Below are 22498 nucleotides of genomic sequence, written 5' to 3' on the forward strand. Positions count from 1 at the left end.
TTTCACACTGAAGACAAATGCACTATGCTCTTAGAGCTGTAATGTATTAGTTATGAAGTACATGCAGTTAATCCCCTTGCCTGATTTCAAGGTCCCTGGACTAGATTTTTCTTATAGAAAAGAAAGGAGAGATGGACCAGACGAAATAAATGTTCTGTTGCCCTTTGCCATTTCAACCCATTTATAGAGAAGTTGATATTGCCACTTTTTGGTCCATCTATTGTGAGTCTGGTTAGCTTGAGCCAGGTGCACCTTTATGCAACAATAAATGGATCTTTCCAGTGTACCAAATATTTGCCAGGCACAATTTTAGGAGCTGTGAACACAGTAATGAACAGAATAGACAGGTTCCCAACTTGATACAGGTTCTATTCTAAAGGGGAAATCCAGACATTAGCAAAGCCATTACACAAATAAATGGATAGCAACAGGACGTGGCAGATGCTGTAATATTTGCTGCAAGAACACAGAACATGAGAAGCTGACTTAGTCTGGTAGGTCAGGAAAGGTTCCCTCAAGAAGTGACTTGACTGGCAACATAAAACGTTAGGGCTGGCGGAGCTGAGGACTCTACCCTGGATCGTGGGGACCCCATACATGCCGTGCTAGGGAGGTTCGCCCAGGTACGAAATCTCATCTCTCTACAGTCCTATACAGTATTTTGCCTTTTTCTTTCCCTGAGCGTGTATAACTCAGTCTTCTATCAAGATGATTTGTGCCTTTTTCAGTTTGAATGGAAGTTCTTTGGGGTTGTCATCACTCGGCGTCCTTGGGGTATGTGGAACTTGCGCCTTAGGTCAGCTCGGACGCTTCGCCAACGTCTCGGGGATGAACGAGTGAGGACGGGCACATTACGCACGTGAGGTATGGCTGTACGAACATGACAGTACTTTTTTTTAAGTAACAGCTTTATTGAGATACAATTCACATACCATACAATTCAGTTATTTAAAGCGTATAATTCAGTGTTTTTTAACATCTGAAGAATGCGACCATCGGTCCAATCAATGTTGGAACATTTTCCTCACCCTAAAAGTCATCCCCTGCCCCTTTCCCCATACCCACGAGCAGCCACTCTCCGTGTCCACATTTCCCTCTAACCTCTCAACACTGGGCAACTGCTGATCCATGTTCTGTCTCCGTGGATTTGCCTATTCTGGACATTTCATGTAAATGGAATTATGTACTATGTGGTCTTTTGTGACTGGCTTTCACTGAGCATAATGCTTCAAGGTTTATCCTTTTTGTTGCTGCGTAATATTTCATTGTATGGATATACCATATTTTATTTATCCTTTCATCAGTTGGTGGACATTCGGGTAGTTTCCGCTCTTGGCCTATTATGAATAATGCTGCTTTGAGCATTCCTGTATGAGTTTTTAAAATTGAGGTGGAAATCACATGACGTAAAACTTTTTACATCAACGATTCAGTGCCATTTAGTGCATTCACAACGTTCTGCAACCACCATCTTTATTTAATTCCCAAACATTTTGGGGCGCCTGGGTGGCTCAGTCGTTAAGCATCTGCCTTCGGCTCAGGTCATGATCCCAGGGTCCTGGGATCGGGCCCCGCATCGGGCTCCCTGCTCAGCGGGAAGCCTGCTTCTCCCTCTCCCACTCCCCCTGCTTGTGTTCCCTCTCTCGCTGTGTCTCTCTCTGTCAAATAAATAAATAAAACCTTAAAAAAAAAAAAAATTCCCAAACATTTCATCACTCTAAAATAAAACCCCATACCCATTCCCCTCATCCAGCCCAGCACCTGGCAGCCACCAATCTACTTTCTGCTTCAAGGGGTTTACCTATTCTGGATATTTCCTATCATTCAAATCGTAGGGTATTTCGTATCATTCAGATCATAGGATATGTGACCTTTAGTGACTGGCTTCTTTCCCTTAGCATGGTATTTTTGAAGTTCATGCAGTTGAAGCCGTCTTAGTACTTCATTCCTCTTCTGTGATTGAATAATATTCCATGACAGGTATGGACCGCACTCGATCCATTCATCTGTTGGTGGATATTTGGGTCGTTTCCACCCTTTGGCTGCTGTGAAGAGCGCCACTGTACATACTCTCCCGCGAAGATTCGAGCACCTGTCTTTAACGATTTGGTGCATAACCTAGGAGTGGAGTTGTTGGGTCCTAGGGACAATACATCTGTGAGAAGAGCAGGTTTGGGCTTTAAACAATGCGCCCAGGCAGTTGGGGGTTGCTTTCGGGCTTGTTTTTGCTTTTTTCAGGAAGAGGTAGAGATTTCGGACAGTAGAGTGGAGGGAACTGGGAGTGATGGAGGACCACGCTCCATCAGCTTTTCTCCATGCAAGCCGGTGTGTGCAGGGCGTGCACATCGGCCGCGTCCCGGGATTCCGCGGATCCCGGCGCGGGCTTCCAAGCCCGGGTGTTCGGCCAGGCTCAGGTTTGGAAACCTGGAAACTGGAGGGAGGGGACTACGGAGTGTCGGGGGAGGCGGCCGCCGGGGAAGTTGCTTGTCTCCCGCTTCACGCTCCTCTGCCAGGGCTTAGGGAACGCCGGTGGAATTTAACGCGCCACTCGTCTTTACAGAGTTCCTCCTAAGCGCGCTCGCACACACCTGTTTTGGCCACGGCAGGTTGCAGCCGGGGGCAGAGGAGGGGAGAAAGGCCGCGCAAGCCTCGCCGCAGCTCTCCGGCCGCCCCAGGCGGCCAGGCGGCCCAGGGCTTTCACAAGATGGTGGCCGCCACGCGGCCGCTCTAGCTCGCGGCTGGAACTCTATGGCCGAGCGGCGGCCGGCGGCGCAGAGCGGTGAAGCTGAGATGGGCGGTAACCCGACCACACTAGCGCGCTAGGAAGTGTGAGCGGAAAGAGCCCTCCCGCGCATGTGTGGAAAGGGGGGATGGGCTTTGAGACGAGGGGCCCACCCCGCAGTGCAAGTTTTCTGAAACGTGTGAGTCGTTTAAGTCCAGTTAAAGCCGAGGTGGGGCGTTCCCCAGACGCATGCGTCCTAGCCGAGACCAGCGATACAGTGGCGTGGTCTTTTCAACGCCCGGCGTACAGGCGACGTCTGAGGTGGAAGGGGCGGTCAGGATTCCCATCACGCATGCGCTTTGAGGCCGAGGCGTTTCCTTCAGAGGGTGTGGAGTGCAGGGCTCTTCTTTGCGCAGGCGCAAGTCCTGTCCGGTAGGGCTAGTGGTCTATCACGGGAAGGGAAGAGGAGGTTGAAGGGCTTAAAAAACCGGGTGCGCCTGCGCACTGCCTACGGGTGGGAAGAGCTCAGGGTTTGTGAGGGGCGGGGTCACGCATACGCGTCATTGGATGGGTAGGTGGGAGGGAGGGTGGAGCTCGGGGAGGATCTGTGCGCTTGCGCAGTGCGGGGGTGGAGGGCGGAGGGGGATAGATAGCACGCTTGCGCGGCTGTCACAGGGCTGCTTGGTTGGTCAGTGGGGAGTCGGCGCCTGCGTACTAAGACCCGTGTGCAGCAGCGGCGGCGGCGGTAGAGGCGGCGGCGGCGGCGGCGGTAGCGGGCTCGGGGGCAGCGGTTGGGCTCGCGGCGAGCGGACGGGGTCGAGTCAGTGCGTTCGCGCGAGGTGAGAGCGGCAGGGCGCGCGTGCGCGGAACCCTGGCGTGGGCCTGGGAGTGGAGATGGAACTGCGCGAGGGTCGGGGAGGGGGCAGAGGGGAGCGGCGGCGGCCGCCGCCGCACAGGGTTCGGTCCGGGAGCCGCGCGAGGTGCGGAGAGGCGCGGGCGCGCGCCCCGGCTGGCGCGCGGGGTGACGGTTGGGGCCGGCCGGGTGACGTTGGAGCGACGCAGGGCGGGGGACGGCGAGTCGCGAGGCCGCCACGCGGGAGAGGCCGCCGGGCGGCCACGCCGGGGCGAGGGCCGGGGGCCAGATCGGCCCGCCGGGGCAAGGGGAGCTGGGCCGTTGAGAACCGGGCGCCGCGAGGCCACGTGAGGTGGGGGAGGGGGCTATTCGGTGAGAGGGCATGTGGGGGGGGTTGGCGGCCGGCCGGGGGGGAGGGGAGGCGGCGTGGCTCCGGCCTGGCGCGGCCTTTGGGGAGGGGGTGCCGGCGGCACCGGAAGTGTCCCCTACCGGAGGCTCCCCTCGGGGTCGGAGGCCTCATGGCCGAACGTGGACGGGGGCCGCATGGCAGCGCAGGGACCCCTCCCCCCCAGATCCCGGCCACCGGAAGCCCCGGGAGGCCACATGGTGGGCGGGAGCCGGCAACCCCCCAGCGCGGGGAGAGGTGGTCCTCGCGGGCGCCCAAGGGAGCTTGGAATTTTGGGGAGGGGGAGAAGCGCGAGGCCCGGGTCCCGATGAGCCCGGAGAGCCCGCTGCGGGCATATGTTAGCGCTCCCCCGCCGCATGGGCCCCTGGCGCTCTCCCCCCGACTCATGTGAAGTGAGGCGGCCCGCCAGGTGTAAGTAGCGCTCTCCCTGGCTGGGTGGCCGGGGGCACGGGGAGATCCCGGGCGATTGGACGGCGGCCCAACTCCTGTGGGTCGTGCCGACGGCGCCTTCACGTCCCGGGCGGAGAGCTCCCCGCCGAGATCGGTGCTCTTCACCTTGTCACTTCCTGCCCGCGGTGTCGGGCTCGGGAACGCTGACGCCGCCAGCCCCGCAGAACTTACTCTACTCACTCCCACCAGCCTTTTGCTTTCATTTTATTGTCATTCACCACTCCCCAGCCCTCCACTTTCCGCTGAGCCTACAGGCCCGGCCTGAAAAGCCGACAGGCCTGGTGCATCCTGGGAAAAGGGGGAGGGCCCTCGCGGAGAGGCCGGGTTCCTGGGTTCCCTTTGGGAAACGAGATGGAGGTGTTCGGCAGGGGGGAAAGTTAGCAACAACTTTACTTTCTCTCCCTCGGCTGTGTCTGCAAATGCACGTTGGAGAGGCGGGAATCCCCCAAAGAGGCCTTGTGGTTTCCTGTACCAATGACTGGCTCGTGTGTGGATAGGGTGGGGGGTGTAACAGAGACGGGTGGGGCCCTGTCCTCCGGTCTCCACCCTCCCCTCTCCCCCACCCCACGATAGCCCCGCCCTTTTGCTGGCTCATGGCTGCTCACCTAATTATAGCCCTGGTTGTGAGTGGGGAAGAGGGGTGGTTGGTTTCAGTGGCAAGTAACACCTGAGTCTTCCCCCTCCCAGGAATCAGGCCCTTGTCCATTTCCCAGGTTGGGCATCCTAACTGCCTGGAGCCTTGCTTTCCCAAGCCACCCCTTTAGCTTTCATTTGGGCTAGGGGGTCCAGCTTCTGTCCCCCTCCGCTCCCAGACACGCACCAGTTCTTAAGTATTTGTGGTCCCAATCGGTATTTAACCTGGGCACGTCGCTTCTCTTTTAGGTGGATGATGGAAGAAAAGGGCTGTGGGAAGAATGAAGCCGTGTTTTCAGGGAGGAGTGAGGTAGATTGAGACCTCTGTTGACCTCCATCCTGACTGGCTCGGGTTTTCTTTTTGACTCTAGTTGGAATCGAAGCCTCTTAAAATGGCAGATGACTTGGACTTCGAGACAGGAGATGCAGGGGCCTCAGCCACCTTCCCAATGCAGTGCTCAGCATTACGTAAGAACGGCTTTGTGGTGCTCAAAGGCCGGCCATGTAAGATCGTGGAGATGTCTACCTCCAAGACCGGCAAGCACGGCCATGCCAAGGTTAGAACTTGACCTCTCCACATCGTGCCTTCCCCACACTCCCCGCAGGTTGTCCTCAGTCCCGGCCCTCTCCGTTCCTTTAGCGCTGGCTTCCCGTCCATCTCCTTGCGTTCAGCCCTCAGCCCTGGCCCCCTTTCACCTGTGCCTTTGGGAGGCCTTGGGCTCTTCCTTGGTGACCCTTCCCTTTCCCCACCCTCGTGTGAGTCTCTCACTTCTCCAGGTGCTCTTTTCAGCTGCTCCTTCCTTCGTGGCTTTCCGTTTTTGTCTCTTTTCCCTTGAGTCTTTGTTCCTGGGGCTTCTCCGGGCCTAATAGTGGAGGCAGCCTTTCCTGGAGGGCGCCGGCATAGCTCTGAGCCTCCGAGCCACCTTGCTGCCCCACGCTCGGCACCAGCTTTCCCTTTGGTCTCTGATGCGGTGTCACCGAGTCTCTGCCTGCCCCCCCCCCCCCCCGAGTTCCCTGAGCCGGCCTCTTGCTTCTTTGGGTCCTAACATTCTTGCTAGTGCTTTCCATGTCAGTTAAGGTTTTTCTTCCCTCGAAAACTTGACCTGGTCCATCCTTGTTGGATTTCTTAGGGTTTTGGTCCCTAGTTGGTTTGTCTTCTGTTGGCTTAGCATTCATCCTGGGGTCTCTCCTGGTTTTCTTATTTCCTATGGCATAGTTCTCCCTGAAGTCGTCCTCCTTTCCGCCCTTTTCTTTTCTCGTTCCTTCTTGTTTTCCTAAGTTCTGCGCCTTTTATGCGGATGTCCAGACGCTCTTTCGAAGGTTTTACCTAGACTCCCTCCCCCCCTCCCCCCTGGTTCCTGGGTCAGTGTTCCCGTAGCTCAGGGTAACTGGCCGTCCCAAGCCTGCCCCATGGTTTCCCTGGTTAGTCACCCAACCTCAATGGGAGTCTCTCTGCTTCCAGTTCTTGCTAGAGGCTTTATCTAGTGTTTGAGTCCATTGGCTTGATTCCACCTTCCCTGATTTTGCCCTAACAGCGTAGTCTGACTTCCCCCGACAGGGGGTAGCACATGCCTTTCTCTCCACCCTACAGTTCGGTTGGGTTTCTCTTTCATGTGATGCATACGTACAGGTTCACCTGGTTGGTATTGACATCTTCACTGGCAAGAAATACGAAGATATCTGCCCGTCAACTCATAATATGGATGTTCCCAACATCAAAAGGAATGACTTCCAGGTACGTAGGTGGGTTGGTGGGTTGTTGGGGGGGGGGGTACAGATTGACCAGAGGAGCTTATGCTGGGAGAGGGGGAGCAGGACAACGCGGAGTTGGCCGCCTCTGTTTGTCCTCAGGCCCTTTATCCTCCACCTTCGTGGGCCAACCGGGCGCTTCCTTCCCTCTCTGCCCGCAGCTGATCGGCATCCAGGATGGGTATCTATCACTGCTCCAGGATAGCGGGGAGGTGCGAGAGGACCTTCGTCTGCCCGAGGGAGACCTCGGCAAGGAGATTGAGCAGAAGTATGACTGTGGAGAAGAGATCCTGGTACGCTGCCCCCCGCCTCGGGCCCAGCTGCACCCTCTGCGCCTCTGCCCGGAGCTCCCCTCTGACTCTCCCCTTTGCGCCCGCAGATCACGGTGCTGTCTGCCATGACAGAGGAGGCAGCTGTTGCAATCAAGGCCATGGCAAAATAACTGGCTCCCAGGTGAAGGTGACCCACTCCCCTGGCCCAGCCCACGTTTTGTCGTCCCCACCGAAAACCTGCTCGAGCCCTGACCGTCCGGGCTTCCTTCCTGGGGACGGTGTCGTCCTGCCTCACCCGCTCTCTCTCCCCCCCCCCCCCCCCAGGGTGGCAGCGGTGGCAGCGGTGATCCTCGAGATTGCAGAGGCCCCCTCCCCCAGCCTGGCCCAGCTCTGGTGGGCCCTTGGCTGGACTCCTCCTCCTCCACGATTTATTTGACGTTTTATTTTGGTTTCCCCCACACGCTCTCAATCTGTCGGGGAGCCCCTGCCCTTCCTCCTGCTCCCTCGGCCAGGAGTGAGTGACCCCCCGGCCTTGGCGAAGCTGCCCTCCTGTTCTCTCCCCCTACACTACAGCCCTGGTAGGGGAGAGGGGGCGGGTGCTGCTTGTGGTTTAGTGGGTTGGTTTTGGTTTTTTTTTTTTTTTTTTTTTTTTTTAAATTCAATCTGGAATCAGAAAGCTGTGGATTCTGGCAAATGGTCCTTGTGCCCTCCCCCCACTCATCCCTGCTCTGGTCCCTTGTTTCCCCATGGCCCTTTACCCCAAGCACCACCCCACAGACTGGGGACCAGCCCCCTCCCCTGCCTATGTCTCTCCCCAAATACCTTTAGCTGGGGAGGGAAGAGGAGGAGAGGGGAGGGGACCTGCCCCCTCCTCAGGCATCTGGGAGGGCCCTGCCCCCATGGGCTTCACCCTTCCCTGTGGGCTCTCTCCCCGACACATTTGTTAAAATCAAACCTGAATAAAACTAAAAGTTTAATATGAAGGCCCCAACTCAGTTGCTTCTTTGAATTAAATGGGTGTTTGCTGACTAGAACGTAAAGCTGGAAACCACAACACTGAACTCTGCTGTTGAGTTCATTACCCACCCACCGTCCTCCTGTGACCTGCCCACCACTCCTCACCCGTGCAGCCCTGGCCTGGGCCCAGAGAGAGGTGACACAGCAGCCGGGGTGGTGGCAGGTAGATTTTATTGGACTGGGACACACCAGGGGCCCTCACCCGTGGCGGGGTTTGGGTGTCAGCTTGAAGATAAAATCTGACGATCACTTGTGGTAGAATCGCGGATTCTGGCTGTGCTGGATGAAGGGGAGCCGAGGGCCAGGCTGGCTGGTAGCTGCAAAGCCCGACTGGTGGTGGTGGAAGGGGGGGCTCTGTCGGTGTGGCCCTCCCCCTCAACGCACCCTCCGCACTCCAAGCCACCCCCCAGAGAGGGGGAAAAGGAGGGGTGGGGGCCGCCTCTCCTACCCGGTCCTGCTTTCCCTGGAAGCGCAGGGCTTCGGGCGGGTGGGATTCCCATCCTTACCTTTCCTGCCGGTTGCATCTGCACAGGGAGCTGGGGAGAGGCAAGGAGTCCAGGGGCTGGATGCAGAGCTTGGGGATGCATGGGGCGCAGGGAGGACTGCGGAGAAGAGAGTCAGGACCTGAGGCAGCCTGGGGCGCCCCTTGGCAGAGCGCTGCCCTGGACCTCCCAAGACTCCATACTCACAGAGTCGGAGAAACCGGTCTGCGGGTTGGCGTGTTCCATCTGCTTCTGTAAGGACAGGGCACCGCCAGGCTGGAGGAAGCCTAGGGAAGGAAGGAGGGGTGTGCGGGGTGAGCAGAGCCCGGGAAGGGGAGGCAGGGAGGACGTAGGGGGCCAGGGCCGCGGCGCCGGGCGGCCTCACCTGTCTGGGTGGGCTGGAAGTGGCCGTGCACCGCGTAGGGCTGGGGCTGCGGCTGAGACAGGTACTGCACTGCCGGGAACGCCGAAGGTGCTGAGGAGGCAGGGGCTCAGGCGCTCGGGCCTCCTCCCGGCCGCCTGGGGACCGGCCGCCTCCCTCTCTTCCCACCGCTCACCTCTGAGCTGCTGACTGGGGCTGTAGGCCGGTTGCGTGGGTCCGTAGTGGGGTGGGGGCTGAGCGGTCCCGTAGGCCCCGCCAGGGCTGCCTTGGAATTGACCGTGCTCCGGGGTCCCTGCGAAGGCAGCTGCCGAGCCCACGTAGTGCCGCGTCTGGAGGGAGGAGAGCGCTCACTGGTGCCGTCCACCGCGAGGCAGAACCCCAAGCGCCTCGCCTACGCCCCGCTTTCCACAATACGGTCAAGCGTCATGGGACGCTCACGACTTGGGACGCTCGGTTCACGGAGGCGCCTGGGTCCGCGTGGAAGTAGCCGAGAAAACCAGTGCGCCCCACACTCAATCCTACTCCTTACTGTAAGCACTTGGGGTCCGAACATCTGTTTGGCCCTGTCGGCCGCCATGAGGGTTCCTGGGCGGCTGTGTCCTCCAGGGCTCCCTAGACAGGGAGAGGGGCTTCGTGAGGCTGAAGTGGGTGGCTGCGAGCCCCAGGAGGGCGCGTTCCACCCCGCGGGGCCTTCCTCACCCTGCATGCTGAGGAGGTGAGTTCCTGTGTGAACCGTCAGGCTCTGCGGGTACGCGGCCGACGTCAGAGTGGTCAGGTCACTGCAGGGGGAGGCGGGCAGGTCAAAATCAAGGACGAGGACAAGTGCCCCCTCTTCTGCCATTAGACACCGATCTGGTGTTAACCAGATCCCAGTTACACTCTGCCCCAACTTTTAGCTCTCCAATCCCACCTCTGCTCCTTTCGCCTCCGTTTCTCTTCCTCATGTAGAACTTTCTTGAGCTGCAGGAACAGCTGGTGCTTCTCTTCCTGTAGGGCCAACAGCTTCTCCTGCAACTTCAGGATCTGCGGAGGGCGGGGACTGGAGCTGAAGGCAGGAGAGCCAAGGGAGGAAAGAGCTGGGACAGATCAAGGGGCCGCTTACTTGTTCCTTGGTCTCCTCTAGTGACATTCTCTCCTCCATCTCCTTCTTCTTCCTCCTCTCTTGCTCTTCCTTCATCTTCTGTTCCATCATCTTGTCCACCTCTTCCTCCTCTGGAGAAGCAGAATGGGAAGACGGCAAGGTGGTTAGAATACTAGAGTGTCAGGGATCGAGGACCTGCAAAACCCGGTTATCACAGCGCTCCCTCTGCCCCTCGGTAACGGCTCTTTCCTTCCCGAGGGGACAGGGAGGGAGGCTTGATTAGGTGCTCTCCAAGGTCCTTCCCGCCCCAAGGGTTCTGGAGCTCAGACCCGGCGTCCAGCTCCCACCACCGGCGGGGCCGCCCGGTCCCATCCCTCCCCCGCGCGGCCGCGGCGCGCTGCTCCGCCCGTGGTGGGGGCCGGCCCCGGCGGAGCGCTGCCGCCCGGGCTGTCCTCCCGCTCGGACCCAGCTCACCCTGCCGCTTGCGCTCCCGCTCCATCATGATGTGTCGGTGCAACGCCCGGGCCATGGCGTTGGAAAGCTTGGGGCGCTCCAGGAGCGCGGGCATGGTGCTGCCGGGGGCGCTCGGGCCGTGGGCGCCCGGCTCTGCCACGGACTGCCAGACCTCGGACCGGGCCTACCGGGAGGCGGGCGCTCAGGGGGGTCGCGCCGGGCGGGCCGAGGCGGAAGCCCGCTCACCGCCGCCGCCGCCGCCGCCACCACCCCGGTCACGTGCCCGGCGCCCGCCACCCCCCCGGCCGGACCCCGGTGCCCCGCGTGCGCGGCCGGGCAGGGGTCTCCGGCCTCGGCGCTGCCCGCCCCCCGCCCCTGCCCCCTCCCTACCCGCCTTCGCTGCGCTTTCTCCGCGGCTCCTCCGCGCCTCGGCCGCGCGTCACTTCCGGCCGCCGGGCCGACTACTTCCGGGGCCGGGGCGGCCGGCGGCCTCGCGGGTCGGGCGCAGGGAAGGGCGGAAGCGGCCGCGACGGGTGCCGGGGGCAGCCAAACCCCGTCGGCTCGCCCGGCGCCCCAAGCTGGGCGGGCCCGGGGCTCGTCGGGGGCGGCGCGAGAGAGAGGCCGAGGCGTGCGCTCCGGGACGGCGTTTATTGGCTCCTTGGAAACCCGCGTCCGTCACAACTGTACAGCCGCCCACCTTCCCGCGCCCGCCCTCCCCTCTCCGCCCGGCGGCCCGCGAAGCGGCGGGTCCGGGGAGGCTCCTCGGGATTCACAGTAACAGGAACGGAAACGGAAATAAATTAAGTGATACGGGGGAGGGAGTCCAGGGGGTCGTGTTCCCCAAGTCAGTGCATGAAGGGGGCTGCCGGGCCCCGAGGCGGCGGCAAGTCCGGCTGCGGCTGCCACGCCGGGGGCGTGCGCCGTGCCCGCGGAGATGCGCTCCCCTGCCCGCGGCGGGCGGGCGGGCGGGCCCCGGGCTCCGGGCGCATCCGCTGGGGTTGGGGTGGCTGAGCCGCCGGGGGCGGGCGGGCGGGGGGTGGGGGCTGAGCCGGGGCCCCACTGTGCTTGTCGTCGAGAGGCCGGCCCTCACTCCACCCGCACCAGCAGGGCATAGAGGAGCGTGGCCCCCTTCTCCTTGGTTACCCACTCGAGTTCGGCGGGGCTGAAGTGGGGGTCGGGAGGGTCTCGGAGGGCGGCCGAAGGGGGCCCGGGGGTGTAGGAGCCAGGGCGCACGCACACCTGGAACGCCACCTGGGCCTGGTGCGTCCGCTGGGACTTGGGGTCCCGGAATCTGTCAGGCAAGAAGCAGAAGGCCGGCCATGAGGAACTCGGGCTCCCTGCTCCCCCTGCTACCTGCACGACGGGCACCGGTCTTCGGGGTCAGCCCGGCCTTACAGGTGGCCGGGCTCTGGTGGCCCTCCCGGCTTGCTGCCATCTGCCAGGACGCCCGTGCGCCCCCTCCCTTCTCCAGGCCTCTGCTCAAACCTTCTTCACGATGTCCATCCTGATCACCCTCCAACCTCACGCTCCAGCCGCACGTGTGACCCACTGCGCCCCGCTCTACTTTTTATTTCCATAGTACTAGTCACCTTCAAAGCTAAACGTGCTAGAGTGTCACGGTGGGAACGCGGAGGGCAAGCCACGGAGACCCCCGCCCGCCGCCCCCCCCCCCCCCCCCCCCCCCCCCGGCGCGTACTCACTGCACTTTGGATGCCAGGGTCTCGGCCCCAGCATACAGGAGGGAGGGGGAAAGCAGCGCCGGAGGGGGCTGCCCCTCCCGCGGGGGTGCGCAGTTCTCGCCAGGCTCCTCAAACCCCACCCCGGGCTCGCCTTTCAGGGGCCGGCAGCTGAGGATGGAGGCCGTGCCTGTGGGAGAGCCGGGTCAGGGCCGGCCCCGGGGGCCTGGGCCCCGCCACCCTGCCTCTGTCTGCGCCGAGGTACCTGCTCCCAGCTCCCCTCGGTCCAGCACCCTCCGGACGGCCGCCACGTTGCTCCCGTGATACGCCATGTGCCACTTCTTGGTCAGCGTCCCAGCTTCCAGGCGGGGATTCACCCTAGGACGGAGCAGGTCGCTGGCTCCCCGACACCATCCCCTGGCCTACAAGTCCTGTCACTTCCTCCACGCGCCCTCTGGGGAGCCTCCCCCATCAAGGGGGTAAGCGCGCTAAGGGAGAAGTGCCACCCTGCCCCCCGTGTACCTGAGGTTGAACCTGCACCAGCCGAAGGGCAGAGCGTATTCCCGGGGGGGCTCCCCACGGCGCCTGTGGGCCTCGTCCCCTCGAAGCTTCCGGCAAGACTCACAGTAGCACAGGCTCCGCTTGGGCGGGGGCATGAAATAATCCTCTGCGGGAAAGCGGGGGGCAGTCTGGGCGCGGTGGCTCTCCACCACGCGGCCCCTCCCGGCTGCTCCCCGGGGCTCTGGGCACAGCCCCGCCCCGGTCCAGGAGCGCAGCGGGCTCTGGAGCGCCGGGGACTCACCGGGAAGCAAGAGCAGTTCTTGGAATCGGGAGCAGAGGGCGTGGTACTCGCAGCTCTTGAGAGGGCTGGCAGCAGGCAGCGGGCCCCAGCACACGCTCTCCTTGATGCCTGAGACGGCGGAAGGGGGGCAGGGTCACAGGGGCTGGGGCTGCGGGGCCGGGCCCCGGGGGGCTGGGGGCTGGCTCACCGTCCACCATGTCCGCTTTCTCCATGTCCCCCTGGGTTCCAGCACTCTTCCCACCGGCAGCCCCCGGTTCAGGACTCACGATCGTCACCTGCAGGGCAGGGCGTGATGCGGATGACCCGGCCGCCAGGGCCTGCGGACCCGCTCCTCCCTGCCTCCCGTCGGCTAACCTGCTCACACTGCCCGTAGAGGTCCACGAGCGCGTGGCAGGGCTGGGGGACGTCCGGCACGGCCACGCCCTGGTCCATCCCGTTGACGTGCAGATGCAGCCCGCCGGAGCTGTCTAGCCGCAGGCCCAGGATGGTGCCTTCAGGACACGTGTCCAGATTTGGCCCAAACTTCTCACAGATCTGGGAGGAGAGACCTACTGTCTTCCCAGAGATCAGACTCCCACCGGCAGCGGCCACGCCCGCCCTTCGGGCTTCGCCTCCACGCTCGCCCCCTTCCCCCCACGGCCACATTCTCAACGGCAAGGACGCAGGAGGCCGTGATAAGCCTGAGAGTCAGATGATGACGCGCTCTTGCTCACCGGCTGGAGGATCTACCCACACAAGGCGCCTTCCCTTGATGCCTGTGACCCACCACCAGGGCTGGTGCCCCTCTTCTCCCTTTGGGCCAGCCCCTCCCGACTTGAGTCGTGGCCCTGTCCCTTCCGTCTGCCCCCACCCACCTTGAGGCCGTTGTGGAAGATGCCTCGGCCCCGTAGCAGCCAGGCCGCCCGCTTGAGGGCGCAGGCGGAAGCAGGGAAGTTGAGCCTCTCGGGGGGGCAGGTGAGGACTCCCAGGACCAGGGAAGACGTCCACTGTCGGTTCAGGAAATCGATCCGCACCTGGGGGGAAAGGTGACCACTACTCCCCAGTCACGGCCCCCTGGGAAGAGACTACCCAGCAGCGCCCCCCACTCCAACCCCCCCCTCCCCGGGCCAAGGAGGGATGCTGCCCCTTCTGAGGCCGGAGGGACCACAAACCGAATTCACGTGTTTCCTTCCCTGTGTCAGCCTAGGTCCTGTTGTTGCCTGGCTAAGGGTTCCTGCCCCCAGGGGCCGCCTTCCCCTGGCTAATTAAACCTTTCCGTCTGGTGCAAAAAGGCCTCCTCCTCGGCAGGCCCTCTCAGCACCCACACGTAGGACCAAGCGTCTTTCTCAGGTCCCCCAGCTCCTCGCTACTGCTCCCCTCACCAGTCGCCAAGGCGGGGGGCCTTCCCGACGTTCAATCTACAAATCCCACCGCGGGGTACGAACCGAAGCCCGGGAAGCTCATCCCAGGGGCTTGCCTCCACTCGGTCTGGGGTTTCTCCAGGAAGCTTGGCCCTGGATGACCCTGAGTAAGAGGAGCTGCAGATGAGGAGGTGAGGCCCACCTGGACCAGCAGCTGGGGCACCAGGGGTTGGTTGATGACGACGATGCCCTGATTGTAGCTGGCCACCCGCGTAGCCGTACGGTTCCCGTTGGACAGGAGAATGTTCTTCCCGTGGTTCTCCAGGAACTCGAGGGCCGTGGGCATAATGGCCACTTGATTCTGGCCACGGTGTGGAAGGAGAGGGAGCTGCCGGGGTTGCCCACGCGAGGCCTGAGCCACCCCCCACCCCTGGCGTTTACACAGGGCTTGCGTCTATGCCTCTGCCCACCCGGGGCGCCATCTGAGAAGCCCAGAGCACCCTGGTGTCCACTGGCCCACCGACCGCCCGTCCACAGGCCCCGTGTGCCCTGCCGCGGCCCCTCACCCTCAGGCCACGCTCCTCCCCCTCGTCATCTTCCTCGCCCTCGCTCCCAGTGTCTGAGCTGGGAGAAGGCGGCTGGGTGCCCTCCGGCTCCTCCAGCCTCGTGGAGCTGACCACAGACACGCTCCGCACCGGCCCGTAGAGATCCAGCACGGCCCACACGTTCTGCAGGGCGCACACAGCGCGGGAGTCAGAGATCCGTGCAAGGCCTCGAGCCCGCTCTCCAAACCCAAGAACCGTCTCGGACTTACCTTGGCGATGCCAGTGGCCGCGGGCCCCATGTCCTCTCCGTCTACCAGGATGTGCATCGTGTCGTCCGCGCCCCGGCGGATGCCCACACGGCTCCCCACCTAGGACCGAGGGGACACGAGCACAGAGCCTCGGGCCATGTCTCCCGCACCCCCGCTCCCCCCCACCCCCGGCCCGGGAGCCCGCGGCTTCACCCCCAGCCTCTCCAGGTCCCGGCCATAGTTCATCCTCTGGAGCTGCCCGTCGCGTCTCACTTCGCAGCTGGACACCATCCAGGTGGTCTTTGTCCGGAGCTCTGGGAGGGAGGGAGGCAGCCCGGGGCCCCCGCCTGCGCCGGGCCCCGTCTCCCCGGGCGCGAGCGTGGTCAGCCCCAGCCGGAGGGAGCCCGCCCACCTCTCGTCCAGCTCCTGCACCTTCACCTGAGGGCGAGAGAGCACGGCGGCTGCCACGGGCGCGGGGCGCGAGCTGGGGCAACAGCCTGGCCCCGCGGCGGACGGCCCGGCGCCCACCTCGAACACCTCCTCCGCCCTGAGCTCCTTGGTGCTGAAGACGAGGCCGTGCGCGTAGCCGGCCGCGCGCACCGCCCTCGTGCCGTCCTCCTCCAGGGCCACGTTCTTGCCACAGGTGCTGTGGAATCGGTGAGCCACGCCGGCCACTGCGGGGACACGGTGCCACAGAAGGCGCAGCGTTGGGGCTGCGGGCTTCAGAAAGCGCAGGGCGCAGAGCTTTCGGGTCAAACGGGAAGCCGCCCTAAAGGCCCCTCTCGCCCGGCCCCCACTCCCACACCCCAGGTGGCAGGGGGGCGCCCAGCCCACGCTCCAGCCCGGACCCCGCCCCCCTTCCTGGGGGGCATCCTACCCGGGCCCCTGGCTTGTTCCTGCCCTCGGTCTGCAGGTGCCCTGGCCTTGAACATCCCCCCGCCCCCCGCCCTCGGCCCACAGCGCACTAACGGCCAGCTGGACCTGGGGAGTGCAGGGGAAAGGACTTCTCGGTGGCGGTGTTGCTGGTCGCTAAGCTGTTGTCCATGGGGCCGGTGGCATTGGTGATGGACACCTGGACACACTGGCCGTAGAGATCCACCACCGCATACACCTCTGGGTGGAGAAGGGTGGGGTCAGAGGCCGGATGGCCCGGGCTGGGCTGGCGTGAGGCTGGCAGGCCGAAAGCCACAGACCAGTCACCTTTACCCGGAGGCAAGCCTGAGCAGGCGGCGCCTTGGTCCTGGCCGTTGATGAAGTAGTGCAGGTCGCCCTTGGCTGTGCGCATCATGCCGATGCGCGCGCCCGTGCCCAGCGCGTCCAGGTCGCAGCCGTAGTTGTTGCGCATGGTGTTCCCGTCCTGCATGATGGCCGTGCCACTGGAGGGACGACAGGCGGGGCTGGTAAGCCTCCCAGCTCCTCCCCACGCAGGCCTCTGCGCGGTCCCTGCTCGTCAGAACCTTCCACCTTGCTCTGTCTCCTACGCCTCTGGGATCCCCCCAGGGAAAAGCAGGAGCTGCCCGCAGAGGAGAGGAGGCTGGGCTGCTGGAGGGTGCGTGGTGACGTGGGAGGGCCTCCCAGAATCGGAGGGAAGGGGCAGCCAGATCCCTCGGGCCTGCCAGGGCCACAGCAGGCCCCAGGCCGGCTTCCTTCATCCTGGCCAGCTCCACGCGGCCCTCCCGGCCGGCCGTCAAAGCGGGCAGCCGAACCTCAGCATCCACGTGTCGTAGTCGATGTCCGTCATGGTGTTGGGGAACTCGAGGTCCTCCGGCCGAATAGCGGTCACCCCTAGGAGGCAGGGGTAGGTGAGAGCCAAGGCCCCAACAACAGGCGGCATGCACCACCATGCACGCGCACGCGCTTGCCCGCGCCCCTCACCGGCCTCGATGGAGCCTGACCAGCGGTCCACCATCTTCTGAATGACGATCTCAAACAGCTCTCCGTCCCGCAGGGCCCTGCCGGCGACAGCGGCGATCAGGGCGGCCCCGCGCGGGAGGCCGAGGCCGCGGAGGGCCGCGCCCACACTGACCGGTTGGAGATGACGATGGCGTCGTTGAACTCGCTGCGGCAGTTGTGACGAAGCGCCGTGCGGCCCCCGTTGGTGATGACAGCGTTACTGCCATGCAGCTGGTGGAAGCGCAGGTCGGAGCCCCCGGCCCCCGACGACGGGGAGCTGGGGGACACCTGGTTGTTCCCGTCAGGGAGCGGCTCGGGCACTGGGGGCACCTCTGGGGGAGGGGACGTCACCCGTGAGGCTGCCGGTGGTCTCCGAGGCCCCCCTCCCCCCCCGCCCCCAGGGCCGCCCCAGCCCCCGGCCCCGGCCCTCACCCACGTCGTCCACAATGGTGGCCTGGGCTGCCTGGCCATACAGATCCACGACGGCATAGACGCCCGGGGGCACGTTCCAGGCCGCGGGGCCCTGAGTCATCCCGTTGACAAAGAAGTGCAGAGTCCCGTCCTCCCGCCGCACCACGCCCACCGTGTCCCCTGCCTTGGAAGAAGGGGGGCTGGAGTGAGGAGTCAGGCAGAGTTCCCGCGAGGGCTGGTCCTACGGCGGCCCCGCCTTGCCCACCCCCCGCTCGCCCAGCCCCGGCAGTAACCCCGCTCTCCCACCTTGAGGCGGTCCAGGTTGTGCCCGTATTCATCCAAGATGGTCGTCCCGTTGTGCATCACCCCATTCCCAGTCATCATCCAGGTCCCTACGGGGACAGGGAGCAACAGGACGTGAGCGGGAGCCAGGGCTCCACTCCGTTATGCGGCAGTCTCCACGTCCCTCCCCAGAGCCGCCGGCCCAGCCTGCCCTGACGGTCAGCTTTCTTCCCAGGACCGGGCAGAAAACTCTGCAGGTCCCCACCCCCCCGAGCCCTGTCCACGCAGCAGCGCTCGGCGCCTGAATGAATCCTCACAAGCGGGACCGGTAAAGACAGAGCTGGGGACCGAGCATCAGGGCTCCGGGGGCAGCTTCCTCGCGCAGACCCTCTCCGGGCCCCGCCCTCCCGGGGAGCTCACCGGAGCGCAAGTTGGTCATGGTGGACGGCAGCTGCAGGTAGGCAGGGTCGTGGGTGGTGACGCCGATCTCGATGGAGCCGGCCCACTTGTCCACCATCTTGTCGATGCGCACCTGAAACACCTCTCCGTCCCGCAGGGCCCTGCTGCTCAGCACCACGCCATGGTTGAAGTCATCGGTGGCACTGAGGACAGGGAACGGGGACTCAGGCGCGAACACACGCTCCGCGCATGCCAAGCTTCGCCCGGCGATGCCTGCCCGACACCCGCTGCCTTCACTCTCCGCGAGGCTCCCCCCGTTCCTGTCCAGAGCTCCCCATATCAGAGTCCCTCTGCCTCCTGCTCTCCACCCCCCCATCCCATCAGAGCCCCTTCTGCAGGCTTCTCCCCACCCCGTGGGCCATACTGGGGCCTCAGGGCAGTGCGTCCCTCGTGGGTGATAGCTGCCTTCTGCCCGCAGTTGGGATGGAAAAGCAGGCGCTCGGGCTCTGCCTGAGCAGCAGGGCTGGCGCGCCGGAGGGCCCCCTCCGGAGACAGCGCCCGCAGGATGGCGTTGTTCCGGCGCAGACGGTCACTGTGGTTGTTATTGTGCACGATGGTCACCTTCACCGCCATCCCGTACAAGTCCACCACACCATACACCACTGGGGGTGTCAGTGGGGTGGCCACGCCTGAGCGGGGGGGGGAGATGTGGGGAGACCAGCATCAGAGAGAGGCAGGACAAGGACGTACAGACCCCCCACTCCCGAAAGCCCTGACCCAGCAGCCTGCCCTGGGCGTCCCCTTACCCTGGTCGATGCCGTTAATGAAGAAGTGGAGAGCCGAGTTGGACTTCCTCGTGAGACCAATGTGGTCGCCTTCCTAGCCAAAGCAGAAAAACAAAGATCCGGAATCCATCCCCCCATCAGGCTCCAGGCTTGTCCTGGGGCCCCTGAGAACAGAGGGGTTCTAAAGCCTTCCCACCAGCCCAGGCCACTGGGGAACGGCCCCAAAGGCGCCGGAGTCTCGAGCCCCCGAACGCTCCCGGCAAATCAGTCACGGCGTGAAGCCCCCTTACAAACATCCCTTTACCCACTTCTCCAAGCAGTTTATAAAATACTAACAAGCTCAGTTCAGACGTTAGAAAAAAATAAAAAAAGGAAAAAAAAAAATACCACCTACCAGAGACCATGAGTGAGCTGCTTGCCTCTGGTCACGACCCCACACGGCCACACAGTAAGAGAAAGTGACCCTCTGACTCCAAAATCTGAGAGCCTAACTATCGGACAACCCTGCCTTCTCAGAAGGAACCTTCAGGCGAGAGAGCAGAGGCCTTGCTCTAGGTCGCAGCGGAGAGCGTAGTGCCCAGGCAGGGATGCGGGGTGACAGGGCTGCCCCGGACAGCGGCCCCGACTCTTGCGCCCCGCCCCCCTCACCTGCAGCTCGTCCAGACTGAATTCACAGTACTCCCGGCGAGTGCCCTTGCCGTTGGTCAGGATCCCGCAGCCGCTCATCATGATGGTGCCTGGCGGTAGGTAGACACCTGGCTAGGGCCCGGGCCTCCCTCACCTTAGGAAGGTGCCTCCGCCCGGCCAGGGGCTGGTACCTGACTGCAGGTTGGTCATGGTGGCTGGGTACTCCAGGTTGTTGGGGTTGTGCGTGGTGACACCGATCTCAATGGAGCCCGACCACTTGTCTACAAGCTTGTCGATGCGGATCTTGGGGGGAGCAACAGCAGAAGGGGGAGGCGGGGCGTGTAAAGGCCGAGAAAGGACCCCCGGCCGTTCCCTGGGCCCCACCCTTCCACCGTCAAGGATGGAGCCCCGTCTTTGGTTCCCGGAGGGCGAGGGGCCAGCCAGCACCCGGGAGCTCGCACACCTCAAACATCTCGTTGTCCCGGAGCGGGCGGTTGGTCATAACAACCCCGTTGTTGAATTCATCCAGGGGCCGGCGGCGCTCGGCGGTCTTATTGTTGTTGCTGAGTTTGATGAGCGTCCCGCACTTCTCGTGAAAGAGCAGGGCATCGTTGGAAGTGAGGACGGGCGAGGTGGCGGCACCGCCAGACCCCAGTCCTTCCCCTGCCGGCGGGGAGCTCAGGTTCACATTTAGGAGCCCCCCGTTGTAGGCAGACAGGATGGCGTTGCCCACCACCTCGGAGAGCTCCATGCTGGCAAAGTCTACGGCAGCGGGACGGGGAGGGAAGCTGGAATGAGGTTCTACACCCTCAGGCTCGCCACTCTCCCCCTAGCCCTCTCCTGAGGCCCCTCCCCTCGCCTCGTCCACCTCACTTCCCACTCCCCAAAGCCTCCCGGAAGCCCTCACCATTATGCGACTCAAGGCTGTTAGGAAACGTCTCCGGCCGGGCCTGCGCTGGGGACACCATGAAGGCTGGGGACCGGGCGGGATGGAAGGGGAATAAGGGTTCAGCCCCTGCTGCAGGGCCCACAGACAGGAGACCCCCCTCCTCTAGCCCCTTCTTTCCCCTTCAACGGACTCGGGGTGGTGGGGGGGTCTGAGTGACCCTGTTCACACCCAGCCTTGTTTGTCCCTTGGTCTCACCCAGGCCTTCAGCCACTGCCTCCGCCCCACCCCTCCACCACTGCCCTAACTGTGTTCTCACCTTCATCCCCAGAGGTCCCCTGTTCAGTCAAGGCGGCATCTTCGGGGGGCGCGGAGGGCTCGAGGGGAGGTGTGGGGATGGGAGTAGGGGGGCTGAAACCTGGCTCAGGGGGTAGCACGGTGATCTGGGTGCACTTGCCGTAAAGGTCCACAACGGCCCAGACACGAGCGGGGAGGCCCGTGGCAGCCACCCCGCAATCCCGCCCATTCACCCAGAGCCGCAGCTCCCCGGCAACTGTGCGCTCCACGCCCACACGGTCCCCTTCACCAAGCTGGTCCAGGTCCTGACCATACTCCTCCAGCACAGAACGTCCGTCCCTCAACACCGAGCAGCCTGACACTACCCATGAGCCCCCCTTCAGCCCCGTGGCGCTGCTTGGGAAGTCCAGCACACTGGGGTCCAGTGCCGTCACCCCAATCTCAATGGAGCCACTCCAGGAGTTGACCTGTGATAAGGGTGGTGGACAAAGGCTCAGGATGGGCCACCATGGGTCTCCCACCACTAGGAACCCACGTTTCACAGACCACCGTGTCCCCTTCTTCCCACGTCTCTGACTTTTCTCTCCTGAGACGTGAAACACTACTCCAGAGAGGCGGGGGTCTCTGTGACTCCTGCACCACCCGGGGTTCACAGCTCTCCTATACCACCCTCCTCCTCCCCCTGGCCTGATTCTCTCCCAGGCTCTGGCTCACATTCCGTCTCTTCACACATCCCACCTCCGTGCCCCTAGTCTCTTCACCAAATCACACCCAAGCACGCACACCTCCCTCTCCGCGAGTGTCTCTCCTCGCCCATCTTTCTGCCCGAGTTCATCCTCCAGTAGTTGGTTCTCTCCCCGGTTCTCCCCTCTCCTCCCATCACATCCCCGACATCCCTCCATCCTCCCAGAAATGATTCCGGGAGGTCTGGTCCCTAAGCATTCCTGGGGATGCAGCCCCGTGTCCCTGCCCAGCTCCTGGGGGTGCAGGAAACTCCAGCTCTCCTCATCCCTCTCCCCGTCATGACGAGCGAACGTTTCTGCTCCATGCGCCCCTCCTGCCCGTCGCCCGGTGCCCCGAAGGTCTGTCGGTAGCCGGCGACGTGGGCTAGTCTGGATGTCCTACCCCGCGTCTCCCGCTCGCCCCCTCCCACCGCCCTCCACATCTCGGTTCCGCGGGCCCCGCTCCGCACCTTGCGGTCGATGCGGACGGTGAAGACGCGTCCATCGCGCAAGGGTTCCCGGCTCAACACCAGCCCGTGGTTAAACTCTTGGCCCGGCTGCTGCCGCCGCGCCGTCCGCCCACAGGCCGACAGGCTCACCAGGCGCCCAGTGCGCGGGTGCAGCTCCCCGCCGCTGCCCACACCCCCGCCGGACCCCGGCCCTGCGCCGCTCCCGCCGGGGCCCCCACCCCCACCCGGCCCCGGCCCGGGGCCTCCCCCAGAGCCCCCACTCCCACCCGACCCCGCCGCCATCGCCGCTGACACCGGGGCCGCGCGACAGCCGCGCTTGGCGGCACCGTGGCAACCGCGGTGCACAGACACCCGGAGGGAGTAGGATTCGGGGCTGGGGCCGGGTATGCTTTACGGCACTGCCGGGCGATGAAGCATCCCGGGCTAGGGAACTAACGACCACCACGGTGGGAACGGAAGGACGACGAGGTCGGGCAGGCTTGCTTTACGGCACGGCGGGGTGACGGAGTGGCTCCGACAGCCGTGCCGACTTGGGCAGGGAGCTTTTGCGACAGTGGAAGAAACGACCGCCGCAAGCATCTTTACGACGCAGGGGGTGCTGGCCCCCACGTCCAG

At 63.5% G+C, this 22498-nt stretch overlaps 3 protein-coding genes and 1 long non-coding RNA gene across 11 annotated transcripts; 2 read left to right on the plus strand and 2 right to left on the minus strand.

Moving 5' to 3' along the window:
* The first annotated feature begins 3395 nt into the window (after positions 1-3395).
* EIF5A (eukaryotic translation initiation factor 5A) lies at positions 3396-8068 on the plus strand. Of its 3 annotated transcripts, none has more exons than XM_036066336.2 (6): positions 3396-3561; positions 5436-5621; positions 6695-6799; positions 6975-7106; positions 7193-7266; positions 7410-8068. In XM_036066336.2, exons 2-5 carry the CDS (start codon positions 5457-5459, stop codon positions 7253-7255), a joined length of 465 nt encoding a protein of 154 aa, XP_035922229.1. In that variant the 5' UTR covers positions 3396-3561; positions 5436-5456; the 3' UTR covers positions 7256-7266; positions 7410-8068. The 3 variants fall into 3 exon arrangements, with proteins under 3 accessions (XP_035922229.1, XP_035922230.1, XP_035922226.1); XM_036066337.2 differs by lacking the exon at positions 3396-3561 and adding an exon at positions 3790-3927; XM_036066333.2 differs by lacking the exon at positions 3396-3561 and having other exon boundaries at positions 7193-7272.
* Positions 8069-8256: 188 nt separating this feature from the next.
* Positions 8257-11015, minus strand: GPS2 (G protein pathway suppressor 2). Of its 2 annotated transcripts, none has more exons than XM_078067845.1 (11): positions 10891-11015; positions 10522-10684; positions 10069-10178; positions 9877-9989; positions 9666-9745; positions 9496-9578; positions 9142-9295; positions 8970-9038; positions 8792-8871; positions 8609-8704; positions 8257-8432 (listed from the first exon to the last, which is right to left on the minus strand). In XM_078067845.1, the coding sequence occupies exons 2-11, from the start codon at positions 10613-10615 to the stop codon at positions 8349-8351; spliced, it is 963 nt and encodes a 320-aa protein (XP_077923971.1). In that variant the 5' UTR covers positions 10616-10684; positions 10891-11015; the 3' UTR covers positions 8257-8348. The 2 variants fall into 2 exon arrangements, with proteins under 2 accessions (XP_077923971.1, XP_035922209.1); XM_036066316.2 differs by having other exon boundaries at positions 8970-9059.
* Positions 11016-11133: 118 nt separating this feature from the next.
* On the minus strand, positions 11134-22334 carry NEURL4 (neuralized E3 ubiquitin protein ligase 4). Of its 5 annotated transcripts, none has more exons than XM_036066291.2 (29): positions 21884-22334; positions 20714-21158; positions 20416-20481; positions 19972-20270; positions 19700-19811; positions 19530-19618; positions 18903-18975; positions 18521-18785; positions 18118-18299; positions 17722-17807; positions 17437-17599; positions 17138-17336; positions 16987-17063; positions 16818-16896; positions 16318-16487; positions 16093-16224; positions 15640-15785; positions 15325-15549; positions 15133-15231; positions 14885-15046; positions 14521-14679; positions 13833-13991; positions 13333-13512; positions 13166-13253; positions 12979-13086; positions 12699-12843; positions 12442-12554; positions 12201-12366; positions 11134-11791 (listed from the first exon to the last, which is right to left on the minus strand). In XM_036066291.2, exons 1-29 carry the CDS (start codon positions 22163-22165, stop codon positions 11587-11589), a joined length of 4674 nt encoding a protein of 1557 aa, XP_035922184.1. In that variant the 5' UTR covers positions 22166-22334; the 3' UTR covers positions 11134-11586. The 5 variants fall into 5 exon arrangements, 4 of the variants coding, with proteins under 4 accessions (XP_035922184.1, XP_035922183.1, XP_035922185.1 ...); XM_036066290.2 differs by having other exon boundaries at positions 16312-16487; XM_036066292.2 differs by lacking the exon at positions 20416-20481.
* Positions 12518-17161, plus strand: LOC144381176 (uncharacterized). The gene is made up of 4 exons (XR_013445984.1): positions 12518-12655; positions 13208-14509; positions 14764-16909; positions 17060-17161. It is a non-coding gene; the product is annotated as an uncharacterized LOC144381176 (long non-coding RNA).
* Positions 22335-22498: the final 164 nt, after the last annotated feature.

This window comes from Halichoerus grypus, chromosome 2 (genome assembly GCF_964656455.1).
Source record: "Halichoerus grypus chromosome 2, mHalGry1.hap1.1, whole genome shotgun sequence".
Lineage (NCBI taxonomy): Eukaryota > Metazoa > Chordata > Mammalia > Carnivora > Phocidae > Halichoerus > Halichoerus grypus.